Source organism: Halichoerus grypus, chromosome 2, assembly GCF_964656455.1.
Source record: "Halichoerus grypus chromosome 2, mHalGry1.hap1.1, whole genome shotgun sequence".
In the NCBI taxonomy this organism is placed as follows: Eukaryota; Metazoa; Chordata; class Mammalia; order Carnivora; family Phocidae; genus Halichoerus; species Halichoerus grypus.
In genome coordinates this window covers 421,931-434,873 of record NC_135713.1, presented here as the reverse complement: position 1 = coordinate 434,873, position 12,943 = coordinate 421,931, and the positions used below count along the sequence as shown (strand labels likewise).

Below are 12,943 nucleotides of genomic sequence, written 5' to 3'. Positions count from 1 at the left end.
CTGCCCGCCCCCCGGCGACCCCGGCCCTACTCAGACCTCCTGTCCCCCGCATCCCCCGCCACACTCACCCCCTGCCCGCCCCCCCCCCCCCCGTCCCCGGCCCTACTCAGACCTCCTGTCCCCCGCCCCCCTCGGGCCCCCTGCCAGCCCCCCCCCGCGACCCCGGCCCTACTCAGACCTCCTGTCCCCCGCCACACTCACCCCCTGCCCGCCCCCCCGCCCCCGGCCCTACTCAGACCTCCTGTCCCCCGCATCCCCCGCCACACTCACCCCCTGCCCGCCCCCCCCCCCCGTCCCCGGCCCTACTCAGACCTCCTGTCCCCCGCCCCCCTCGGGCCCCCTGCCAGCCCCCCCGCGACCCCGGCCCTACTCAGACCTCCTGTCCCCCGCCACACTCACCCCCTGCCCGCCCCCCCGCCCCCGGCCCTACTCAGACCTCCTGTCCCCCGCCCCCCTCGGGCCCCCTGCCAGCCCCCCCGCGACCCCGGCCCTACTCAGACCTCCTGTCCCCCCCGTCCCCGACCCCACTCGGGTACCCTGCCCCCACGCGGCCCCCCCACCACTCGGGCCCCGGACCCCGCCCCGCGTCCCCCCCCTCCTTTCCCCCCCGCCTTCGACGGTTCGGGAAGAGCGCGGTCAGGATAGCGCGCCTCTGGTCCGAACCCGTCTGTGGACGCCGCGGCGGGAAGCTCGCACCCTCAGCCGGCCCGCCGCCACCGCCGCGCACCCAGATTCTGGTGAGGCGCCAGGCCGCTCTTCTCCCGGATCTTCTCCTCACACAGCACCAGCCGCGGGCCCGCAGGCGCCATACTTTCAAACGACACGCACCTGCGCCTGCGCCTGCGTAGAGGGGCCGCGGCAGAGCCGCGAGGGGCGGGGCCCGGGGCCAAGGGGCGGGGCCCGGGCCCGGTGGGCGGGGCCCGGGGCCCGGTGGGCGGGGCGGGTCGAAGCCCGCGCCTGCCTCCGTGCTGGCCCTCCTCGCTCAGGCGGTCTCCTGCCCTCGGCGGGAACGGTACCCTCCTCGGGAAAGCCCGGCAGCCCATGGGGTCCCTGCCCCACCCGGGGTCACTCGGAGGCGGCCAGTGACGTCTGGGGTCCGAGCTTGTGGCTCGTCCGGTGACCGAGAGGTTAGTGGCATGTCCGTCCCTCTAGAACCTTTATGGAGCATTGTGAGGAGCACTTGAGATCTGCAGGGTTCAGGGAAGACCCTGTTCCATGTCCGAATGTGCCCCAACCAGCCAGAACCGTGGAGTCACCCCCTGTCTCCCCCATCTCCTGGTGTCTGGGGACGCCCCTGCTACCCCTCACCCCAGATGTGACCAGCCTGTTGGCAAAGTCACCTGGCATGTCGCTGTCTGGGTGGTAGCATAGGGGGTGTAGGGGCGGAGGTATGGGGGTTTAGGGGAAGCAAGTATGGAGGGGGTGTGTAGGGACAGGAGGCATGCATAGGGGGTTAGAGGCAGGAGGTGGGGGGATATGGGGGTGCACACGGCATGCCGGGGTGCAGGGTACCCCGTGTCCGCTAAGCAGTGTGGAGCTTCAAACCTGGCCTCCTTGGGCCCTTGTGCTGCTGAGTCATTTATCGAGACTGGCAGACATCCTTTAAGATTGTCCCTGCTTGTGTTTCCCTTTCTACGGATTCAGGCACGTCTCAGGCCCCACGCCTGGTCACCGCACCAGGTGTGCTGAGTGGAAGTTTGTGCAGGCCAGAGACTTAGAAATTGAACAAATAGCCTGGCTTCAGAAGCAAACAAAGGCAAACAAAAGGCTTCTGTTGGCCCCCACCAGAGGGAGGTAGCTGGTAGGCACAGCCCACCCTGCAAACACCCCCTGCTTCCTCCTGCGCCGGTGGTCACTTCGGGGGGGGGGGGGGGGGGAGGGGGGGGGACGGGGAAGCTCTGCACTTGTCCTGTGGGACAGCGCCACACAGAGTCAGTGTTTATGTTGCAATGGAAGTACCAATAAAACCTCAAAAATCGTGTTTTCTGCTTCCTAACGTATTGCATATTCATTGCAGAAAAGATGCAAAATACCAGAGAACAAAGGCTAGATATTCCACCACACTGAGATGACCAATGTTAACATTTTAACATGTTTCCCTCAAGTGTGTTTTCCAAGCCTGTATATATTTAACGATAATGAGATTGTGCTGACCACTCTCATACAGATACATATGTAGTTTTTACTCGGTATGAACTCTTTATGTCACTAAATATTCTTCAACATCATTTATTAAACATCATTGTTAATGGTCACATTAGATCATGAATTAAGCCCAGGTTTATTTGACCCATCTTCTGGAAACCTTCCACCTGCCTTCACTTGTTCATGGCGATAAATCTGGGGGCTATTATCTTAAGTTCCTTTTGAAGTGCTTTGGAGGAGCCCGGAGCGGCCACCGTGCAACCACTGAGCAGGAAGCGCGCCGTGAAGGGGAGCAGGGATCAGGGCAGGGCCTCAGCCCCTGGCTCAGGTGGCCCCCACCCCCCCCCCCCCGACGGGACAGCCTGAAGCTCCATGGCATGCTCTCCTGGGTCCTGCCACACCTGACTGCATCGGACTGGGTCTTCGACAGGTATGTGAGACCCACTGAGGGAGCACACCCCGTCCCAGCTCAGCACCTGCCCATCCAGATGGCCCCAGGGTACTGCCTTTCAACCCTGGGGGTGCCTTCATCCAGCTCCTCATGTGGTCCCAACCACCCAGGGAGCTTAAAACCTGGAGAGGCGCTTGTGGCTAGGGCAGGAGGCTGCATGGAGAAGCTTTGGGGGAACCCAGGTGGCCATGCACTGGACACAGCGGTAGAGGGCCCCCTGTGCACCGAGCTCCCCACTGCATGCAGCCCTCCACAGCTTTCTAGAACATTCCAGAGAAGCTTCCAGGCCTCTTAGCCTCAATCCCCAAACTGTTCACAGCAACCGCAGGGTCATTCATCCCTAGAGACGAGGCCAGAGAAGGAGACAGAGTAAACTTAGGATGGGCCCATGTCTAGTGGGCTGGGCAACTTGAGGGGTCCTATAGGGTGGCTGGTGACCGTAGACGTCTGGACTTTTCCTAAACTATCATGGTCCTTGCCAGGGAAGGGGCGGGGACCTAAGAAGACCTACAATGTGCTCAAAAGGAAAATAGGGCATTTTCCCATTTTTTCTGAGAGGGGAGCTCACCCCAGCCCTGGGAACCGGAGTGGCTGAGGGGTGTTCACTGTGTGCTCCTGGGGTGTTCTGTAAGCTATTATGGGGTGTCCCCTCTCCATCCTGTGATGTGAGCCAGCGCCACGTAACTTCACTGGCGAGGAAACAGACGGCGTGACCAACTGGGTGCAGTGTGACTGGAAATCAAAGCCAGACTAGAGCCCAGGCTCAGCACGCCTGCTTCTGCACCAGGCCCACCACACGCAGGGGCTCTTGTGGGAGGAAGATGAGCCCACGTGCCAGTCTCTGCCAAGTCCACGACAGCTCACCCCCACACTCGCACGTGTGCAAATGCATGCTCACAGTCACACACCCTCCCACACACAGCCTTCCCCAGCTGGGTTGGGGACCCCCCCCGGTGAAGCGGATGCCCCACAAGCACACCTCATTCAAAGACTTTGCAGAGCAGGCCTGCAGGCTCCTGTTGTTCCAGGTGCTTGTTTAGGGCCCCGTTAGGACAGAAGGAGGGAGGGGCACGCAGCCCGGTGGGGCAGGGCCCTCCGCACCTCCCGCCAGCTCTTCCTCCTGGAGAAGCACCTGGTGGAGGGCCACCGCTGGTGCATCCTCAGCGGGGAACCAAGAGCCCGAGCCCGGGGCAGCTTCCAGCAGCAGGAGCGGCACTGCCATGTGCGGGTCGTCGGCACACCCACTAGCCACTACGGTGCCCTCGGTGTGAAAGGAGATGGGGCCTGAGGCCCGTCTGCACTGCTTTAAGGTAAACAGTCGTGGTTGTCAGGGGTGGTTTTGGGGGGCTCATGGGAGCATCCTAACCTCGTCCCTGGCAAATGTTCACACAGAGAGTGGGGTGGTGCTGTGTCTTCTCCATCCGCTGCAGTGTAGCCGGCGGTGTGGACGAGGAGGTGGGGGTTCTCCAGGCAGGCTAGCGGGTCAGCCAGGAGCAAGTCCCGCTGTGTGGACTCCGCGTGTCTTTGGTAAGCGCTCACTGCATGTGATTCTGCCCCTCATTTCTGGGAGGGTGAGATTTCAGAATGGATGGGGCCAGGCCTCTGCTGGCGGGATCTGCAGCTCTAGGGGACGTCTCCTGGGGGCGCGGGGTCCTGGTCCCTGTGGCAGGAGTCCCCGATGGCACTCAGCCTGGGGACTGCCCCTCATGGGTTATCAGTACAGTGGGTATCTCCAGACCCTGGGGCCAGGACCAGCGTCTGTATGAAAGGTAAAGGAAGCCAGAAGGGGTAAGGGGCCCACCCTGGGGAGCGTGGGGGCAGGACTTCGTTTCACCCATGAGTGTGTGAGTGTCGGTGAACACTTTATCTAGTTCAGGTGTCAGATAAGATGCAAGGCCGAAGGAAACCCAACCAGAATCCCTGAGGCCGGGCGAGCTCAGCATCGCTGGTCAGCAATCAAACCTCTGTCCTGACGCTCGGCTGCAGCTCAGCTCCCACGAGTCTGGGCAGGATTCGTTCCTGTCCGTGTCCAGCTGGAGACCCCTGCTTCCACTCCCCACCCACGGAGCCCAGGGAGCATCCCCCAGCCCAAGCATCTCCGTCCATGGGGTGGGCACCCCGTGTCCCTGAGCCAGCCCTGCACCGGTCAAGGCTGCAGCCGTGGAGAGAGGACAAGGGGCCTCCGTTTCCTGCAGTTCCCAACACCTAAAAACCAAGATTTCTCAGGAAGAGGGGCACTTCCAGTTCCTTGGGGAAGTAGGCCTACATGCAGGGCAGGAGTGTGGGGGCAAAGCAGCAGTCACCCCATAGGGAAGGCCCGCCAACCCCTGAGGCCTCTGAGCCATGACCCTCACCCGGAGGTCAGGGGCCCTACCCCCCATCTGGGACAGCCAGGTCCACTCCCAGCATGCTGCACCCCGTAACCACCGTGCCTTTTTCTTGCCGCACCCCAGCATCTTCCAAGTGGGAGCTGCCCCTGTGCCCAGCCCCTGCCTCCCCTCCCACTACCTACTCACCTGCTTAACCACCAGGAAGACACGCAGGGCCGAGTGAGGGACAGACCTCAGGTGTAACCCTGCCTCCATCGGGTCTGGGGACCTGCAGCCTGCTCCCTGCCCCGAGGCTCTAGTGAGCACGGGGCTCAGGGTCCCTTTGGACCAGGCGGAGTGTTGGCCACACAGAGCAGCCCCCCCATCCTGGTCCTTTGCCCAGGAGCCGAGGTCAGCAGGCCCTAACTGCTCCAGAGAGTGGCCCCCCAGCCTGCACTGGCCCCGCAGATCCCTGCATCACCCTGCCCACTGCAGGGCGCAGTTCCCTGTTGAGTTCAGAGCCATCACACGGCAGAGCTTGGCAAGCACAAGGAGAAAGGTCAGGTGCTGCCACCTTTTGTGGCTCGTGGATCACGTCCACTGTGGCGTGGGCAGCATGGAGAACAGGAACACTGGTGTGAAAGACAGGCGTTCTTGCTGAGCAGGGCTGGGGGCAGGGACTGTCTCCCTTGCTGAGCAGCCAGCCAGCCAGCCTGTGAACCAGCAGGTGCCGTGGCAGGCCCACGAGCTTGTGTGGCCAGGGCAAGCTGCTCTCTGAACCCCAGATTTCCCCAGCTCTAAAATAATCAGCAGGGTTTTGAGTGGTTCCCTGCCTCTTCAATTTTGCCTATTTCCATCACAGATGACAGAGAGGCTCTCTTCACCTCTTACAGCTTTGGCGGGACCCTTCCGGCTGCCGAGAAGTAAGCATGAGGCTGTGGTGGCATTTTGGGGTAAAGTTTTGATTTTTCTGGAAAAAAGAGTAAATGTGGGTGGCACATGCCATGTTCCCTTCTCCTTGCCTTGAACACAGTTGTGATGCCTGGAGTTGGCAGAAGTTATTTTGGGACAATGAGGAGGGAAAATGGCATTGCGGGGATGTCCGGCCTGGGCTCTAGCCTCCTGGCTAAGGAGAAACCTGGTGCACAGTGACTTGCTGCCGCCCAGTGCACGCCCACCCGGTGCCGCAGAGGACCCGCGTGGGGCGCACGCTGTGCCGCTGGGAGCACGGGAGTGCGCAGTCAGGAATGCCGCCCGGTGCTCCCTTCCTGCCTGGGGGAGGGACGGGGTCCCAGGGGAGGGGCGGAGGGGGTGTGGAGGTGGGCATTGCCAGCAGAGGAGTGGGGAGTGGGAAGACCTCCTGAGTCCCAAGGCTCAGCCAGAGAGGAAGGGCCTGATGGCTGGGCAGGCCCTCCCTCTGCCGGTGGGTCCAGCGTGGGTCGAGCGCAGGTCCAGCCTGGCCACATCCGGGCAGTTTGTATAGATGATGGAGCAGATGAGGGTGAAGTACAAACAGAAACCTGGAGCTTGATTGACTGGTTTCCCAGCTACAAAATGAGGGAGATTCCGACAGCCAGGCCTCCTGCCCTTCCTCATGCATAGTAATCAATAGTAAAGGTAAACATCAAGGACAAAGCCTACACTTACTGTGAGAGGTACTGTTCAGAAAATACAACAGAAGTGCAAGGCCTTGCCTTCAGAAAGCTTACTGTTTACCTCATAGTGTGCACCTGAAAGGGCTATTTGGGGGAAAACTTTTATGGAACTAGAAGTACTCCTCTCTCCCTGCCCCCGACGAAATCCATGTAACATCCCTGGAACCTCAACGCCTTCTATGGCAAATGATGAGATTAATTTAAGGCTCTTGAGAGGAATTTCTCCTGGATTATCCGGGGGGCCCTAAATGCAATCACACAAAAGACAGAAGAGAAGACACACAGAGAGACCCACACCCACACTCTCTGGACCCCACATGATGAGGGAGGCAGAGGTCGGAGGGACGCCTGGAGCCCCAGCAGCTGGGAGAGGCAGGAAGGACCCTCCCAGCGCCTCCAGAGGGGCTCAGCCCTGCCAGTGACTTGCCCTCAGACTTCAGGCCCAGAGCGTGAGAGATGTGTGTTGTTTTAAGCCACTTAGTGGGTGCTGATCCTTCACAGCGGCCACAGGAAACTCAGACACACATTCCAAACTCAGTAGCAAGTCGAAACACAAAACGACCTTAGAAATCACCTGTATCAGTCCCCTCATATGCAGAAAATTCATGTTCACAGACATGAAATATTTACCCAGGTTCCCCAGAGGGCCAGTTGTCTTTACTTTCGAGGACACTGCTCTGCGGGGCTCTTGTCCAGGCGAGTTGCTAAGACGCTTCCCCAGGGTGCTGCATCCTCTCGCACGTCAGGAGAGCCTGGGCAGGATGGGAACACCACACACTCGGACGGGCGTCCCGGGACACGGGGCAGCAGGACCAACCTTGGGACGGGGCAGTGCCATCCTCAGAAGAGGGCCTCATCCACATTGCTGGGAAGCAGGCCCTGGCGGGGGCCAGATTCCACGGTGCTGGGCCACGTCAGGCGGTTGTATGTGTTGTCTTGGTCAGTAGCCACGAGGATCCCACAGGGCAGAAGAGCCCACTCTCCCACACCCATTTTACAGGTGAATGAACCGAGTCTCAAAGCAGCCGTGAAACTTGCCAAGATCCACACCCATTTCTGCCTCCAGACCTCAGCTCTTCGCTGCTAATGGAGACTACCTCCCAAAGAGACACAAGTCTGCAAGGTACAGAGAGACCCCTGGAGGGCAGCGAGGGTCCTGTTGGAGCCGCCTCACTCCAGGGGTGTCCACCTTCCTCAGGACCCCCGGGGAAAAGGCTGAGTTGTCTCCCATGGCTTATACACTGTTTTCTGTACTCATTTAACCTCCAAAAACCAGTTTCAGAACTCAATCCCTGTAAAGATTTTTTCAAAGGTCCCTTTTCAGTCTCAAGAAGCAGGAAGCAATATGCTTTTAAAAACCAATTAGGCACACATTTTTGCTCATTAAATAAATATTTTTACTTTGGACCCGATTGATTTTTCAGATGCACAGAACAATGAGGTTGAGTCACCTGTTTGCAGCTCTGGAGCCCCTTTCCTCCCTGGAACTTTGAAGTCCCCGTGAGGCTGCTACACCTGGCCTGTGGGTGGGGCCTGGCCCCGTCCCACAGAGACACACCTGAATTCTCGCCCATTTCTCGGTTGTTTGGAAATTGGCTTGTGATCTGCTAGCACAAGCCTCTTCTTGGAACACCAAGGACAGCTGTGCAGCACGACGTGCCCTGCCGGGGAAAGTGCCCAACGGTGAAATGAGTGGACAGGAGCCCCAGGAAAGGTCTGCCCTGGAACCCTTCCTGGCAGTTCCAGCCTGTTCCAGCCAGCCCGGACTCACCTCGCTTCGCGACACCTCTCTTTATTTCATGGCTGCTGGGACCCATGGAAGAGAGGTGAGCGAGGCCAAGACTTCCTTCTGTGGAAGAAGCCTTCGTTCACCCATTCGACAGATGTTTGTTGAGTGCCTCCTTACTCCACGTCCTGTTCTAGGTGCTGGGCATCAGCAATGCTGCAGTATGCCGCAAGGTGGACCTCGCTATGGAAACAAGAGAGGGGAACAGGATGGGAACATGGGTGCTGGGCACGTTGCGGTTTTCAATACGCCCAGAATAGACTTGATCCAGAAGGCAGTGTTTGTGCAAAGACCCATCCACACCAGGGTTAGCTCTGCAGAACAGGGTCCAAGCATAGGGAAGAGCTGGGTGAGGTCCTGGTGCAGGGGCTCCAGGGTCCGTTGGGTGGCACGTGGGCCAGCCAGACGGGGCCGGTGCATGCAGTCTCTCCCTCACGGCCCTGGCCCCTGCTGACCAGCATGAGCACCTCCTGGAACCAAAGCACCAGATGGAATTCATCCTTATCCTTTCTACCACTGACGTCTTACCTGGAATTATTCTTCTGCTGACCTCCATTAAATCCACTTCCCCACTTAATCTTCTGGTGCATTTGGTCTTTCTTCATTTTTGTGTGGACCCACAGGATACCAAACCAATGGTGGGTTTTACACAAGAATGTATTTAATTTAGTTTTCTTAAATAAATGTCACATCAGTTATTTTTTTTTTTTAAGAATTTTATTTTTTATTATTTTGTTTAAGATTTTTTATTTATTTATTTGAGAGAGAGAGAATGAGAGACAGAGAGCATGAGAGGGAGGAGGGTCAGAGGGAGAAGCGGACTCCCTGCTGAGCAGGGAGCCCGATGCGGGGCTCGATCCTGGGACTCCAGGATCATGACCTGAGCCGAAGGCAGTCGCTTAACCAACTGAGCCACCCAGGCGCCCCTCATATAAGTTATTTAAATAGTCAACTGGTAAGTTTAATACGCTTGCATAGAAATAACTGTAGGTATTGGAAGAATAAATAAAGATTTGAGTTGAACCCCAATATGTAAGCAGACAGTTTAGTAGCTCTCAACTTAGTTGTTTGCACATTCATAGGTTGATCCATTATCTTTGTTAATATTAATTGGGTCCAACTGGTTCACTTTCTAATTCTTGAAGTAAAATTGAAACTGGTTCATGGGGTAATTTCTAACCTACATTGAAGGGTGTGTGTCATTAAATTCAGTTAGCACATCAGAAGACCATGCTAGAAAACAGATGAAACCACAGTCTAATATTTCAAAAGGAGCCAAAAAGAAACAAAATGGTAGAAGCTATGAAAGAACAACACAGTTTAGAATCAGAACAATGAGAAGGGAAGGCATGCAGAAGATGAATATTTGGGAAGTCAGATGACTGAACTCAGGAAAGAATTTAAAATATACTTCCACTTTAGAGAACCTGACAAGGAAGAAGCACAAACAGGAGAAGTCACAGCAGATGCTTCCTTCGGAGACATGATTGAAAATGTGGGAAAGGAAGTGGTAGAACAGCGGGGCAAGCAGGACCTCGCACGCACCTGACCCTGTGCACGCCCGACCACACGCACACCTGTCCCTGGTGGAGCCGCCACACAGCGGGGCCAGCACGACCTCAAGCACACCCAGCCTCGTGCACACCCGACCCGTGCACACCTGACCCGTGCACACCCGACCTTGCGCACACCCGTCCCTGATGGAGCCGCCACACATCAGGGCCAGCAGGACCTCGCGCACACCCAACCCCGTGCACACCCGACCCTGGCAGAGCCGCGGCAGCTCGACCAGCGAGCCAAAGCACAAAGTGCACTTCCAGAAGACTCTCCTGGAGAAGAGACTTCACTTGAAGGTCCACATTGAAAGAGGACATCAAGCACTGGAAACACAACCCAGAGTGACTGGCACTGAGGCATTTAACAAAACTGGTGAACTTTACAGAAAAAGAGAAATGATTTGGTCATAAGACAAAAAGACCAAGTCACTTTTAAAGGAAATAAAATCAGAGCATCCTCTTTTTTTTTGCCAGAAGATAGTGGAGTGACATATTTAAGATAATCAAGGAAAGAGCATTATAGGCCAGGGACTTTCTATCCTGCCAAACTGAACTAAAGTGTTAACAGAAGGGCTGCAGGTCCACACCAAACCCCTCAGAACTCAGGGACTCCATGCAGGTGGTCAGCCAATGTTGCCTTAAGGGCAAGATGTAACTATCTTAAGCTCTATGGGTCAAGAGGCACATTGAAGATATTATAAAATGCTTACTTAACCATTTCAAATATAAAAACTGGGGACACCTGGGTGGCTCAGTTGGTTAAGTGTCTGCCTTTGGCTCAGGTCATGATCCTGGGGTCCTGGGATCGAGCCCCTCATCAGGCTCCCTGCTCAGCGAGGAGTCTGCTTCTCTCCCTCTGTCCCTCCCCCCACTTGTGTTCTCTTTAACTCTGTCAAAAATAAATGAATAAAATCTTTAAAAAAAAAAGTATAGGATGAGCTGTTAGTTGCCAATATTAGCAACATTTCTGAAACTTTTAAGTTATACTCTTTCCTTTTTACATACATACCATAAAGTTTACTTTTTTCCTAATAAAAAGAAACGATCAGGACACAAAACAGTTTCATCACTCCAGAAACTTCCTTTGGGCTTCCCTTGTGGGGTCAAACCCGTCTGCCACCCCAAACTCCTCTGTCTCTAAAGTTCTGTCTTTCGTGAAATGTCACATACAACGAACCTTTCTGGACTGGCCCCTTTCGCTCAGCGGCTGTGCGGTGTCTTTGGCTTCATCCCAGTTTTTACCCGTATGGATAGTTAGTTCCTTTTCTTACTCAGTAGTATCCCATTGTGTGGATGTGCAACTTTGTCCATTCACCTGTTGAGAGATACTCAGTTGTTTCCATTTTTGGGTGATTATAAATAAAGCTGTTATAAATAGTTGCATATAGATTTTCCTTGAGATAAGTTTTCATTTCTCTAGGGTAAATGTCTAGGGACTGGATTGCTGAATCATATGGTAAGTGAATGTTTACCTTTCAAAGAAACCCACTTTTCCCAAGTAGCTGCACCATCTTTCTGTTCCCACAACAATGGAAGAGAGTTCCAGATGCTCAGCACTCTCACCTGAGCTTGATATTGTCCAGCGTTTCCTTTTCTTCCCTCCCTTTCTTTTCTTTTTTCTGTTGTGCTATTCTGATGGACACAGAGAGAAACCACATTGTGTTGTTCATTTACATTGCCCTTGACTAACAATGTTGTGCAACTTTGTGTGTGATTATTTGCCATCCAAAATTCTCTAGTGAGGTATCTGTTCAAATCTTTTGCTTTTGTTTATTAGGTGTTTGGGAGTTCTTTATATATTCCAGATACAAATCCTTTGTCAGATGCCTGGCTCACAGATATTTCCCTTTAGCCTGTATCTTGTCTTTTCACCCTCTTAATAGTGTATTTTGCAAAGCAAAAGGTTTGATTCTCATGAAGTCCAATTTATCCATTTTCTCTTTGATGATGTGTGCTTTTGGTGTCATGTCTAAGAATTCAATTTCTAACCCAAAGTAAAAAATGTTTTCTCCTTTGTTTTCTTCTAAAACTTTTATAGTTTTATATTTTGCATTTAGATTCGTGATCCATTTTGAGTTAATTTTTCTTGATCAGTGCAAATGTGTGTATCAATGTTTATCTTCTTACATGTGGATGTCCAGTTGTTTCAACACCATTTGTTGAAAAGATGATCCCTCCTCCACTGAATTCCCTTTGCATCCACTGTAAAAAACAATGGGCCATATTTGTGTGGGTCTGTTTCTTGAACCTCTATTTCTTCCCAGTGATTTATGTGTCTGTCTTTTTGTCGATACCACACTGTCTTTATTACCTTCACAGTAAGTCTTAAAATCAGATAATGTGAGTCTTCCAAACTTGCTTTTCTTTTTCAAAATGATTTAGATCTAGTCCTTTGTCTTTCCATATAAGTTTTAGGACATGCTCCTTTTTATCTATTAAAAAACCCTTTCTGTGATTTTTATTGGAATTGCATTATACCTATAGATCAATTTGGGGGATAATTGACCTTTTTACTGTGTTAAGTCTTCCAATCAATGAGCATGTTATAGCTCTTCATTTGTTTAAGTCTTTGTTGATTGCTTTCATCAGCATATTGTATTTTCAGCATAAAGATCCTGTTCATGTTTTGTTAAGTGTATATGTATTTCATTTTCTGTGGAGCAGTTGTGGATGGCACTGAGTTGTAAATCTTGGTCTCCACATGCCCACTGTTAGTGTACAAAAGTGTGATTTCCGAGTGTTGATCTTGTATTCTGTGACCTTGCTGAATTTGTTTACTAGCTCTGGGTGTCTTGTTTTGTTTTGTAAATTCCTTGGGTTTTCTACCCAAACAGTTGTAACATTTGCAAATAGAGATGGTCTTATTCCTTCCTTCCCCATCTGTATGCCTTTATGTCTTATCTTGCTTTTGCACACTAGCTAGGACTTCCAGCATGATGTTAGAAAGGAGTGGGAAGGGCACCTGGGTGGCTCAGTTGGTTAATCAACTGCCTTTGGCTCAGGTCATGATCCTGGAGTCCTAGGATCGAGTCCCACATCGG

General features: G+C 53.9%; 1 protein-coding gene and 1 long non-coding RNA gene across 8 annotated transcripts in view; one reads left to right on the top strand and one right to left on the bottom strand.

Moving 5' to 3' along the window:
- The window catches only part of CEP72 (centrosomal protein 72), a 31,454-nt gene extending 30,630 nt beyond the window's left edge, over positions 1-824 (bottom strand). For both annotated transcript variants that reach the window (XR_013445461.1, XM_036078459.2), the window contains exon 1: positions 728-824. Coding sequence is in view for 1 of the 2 variants with exons in the window: in XM_036078459.2 (XP_035934352.1) it covers positions 728-809 (82 nt within the window). In the remaining variant the exon portion in view is untranslated. The remainder of the gene's footprint in view (positions 1-727) is intronic.
- Positions 825-944: 120 nt separating this feature from the next.
- On the top strand, positions 945-11,182 carry LOC118526915 (uncharacterized). Of its 6 annotated transcripts, XR_013445456.1 has the most exons (7): positions 945-1,127; positions 2,361-3,906; positions 3,989-4,123; positions 5,768-5,828; positions 7,561-7,683; positions 7,985-8,984; positions 9,769-11,182. It is a non-coding gene; the product is annotated as an uncharacterized LOC118526915 (long non-coding RNA). The 6 variants fall into 6 exon arrangements; XR_013445459.1 differs by lacking the exon at positions 9,769-11,182 and having other exon boundaries at positions 2,373-3,906; positions 7,985-8,923; XR_013445460.1 differs by lacking the exon at positions 9,769-11,182 and having other exon boundaries at positions 4,032-4,123; positions 7,985-8,923.
- The last annotated feature ends 1,761 nt before the right edge of the window (positions 11,183-12,943 follow it).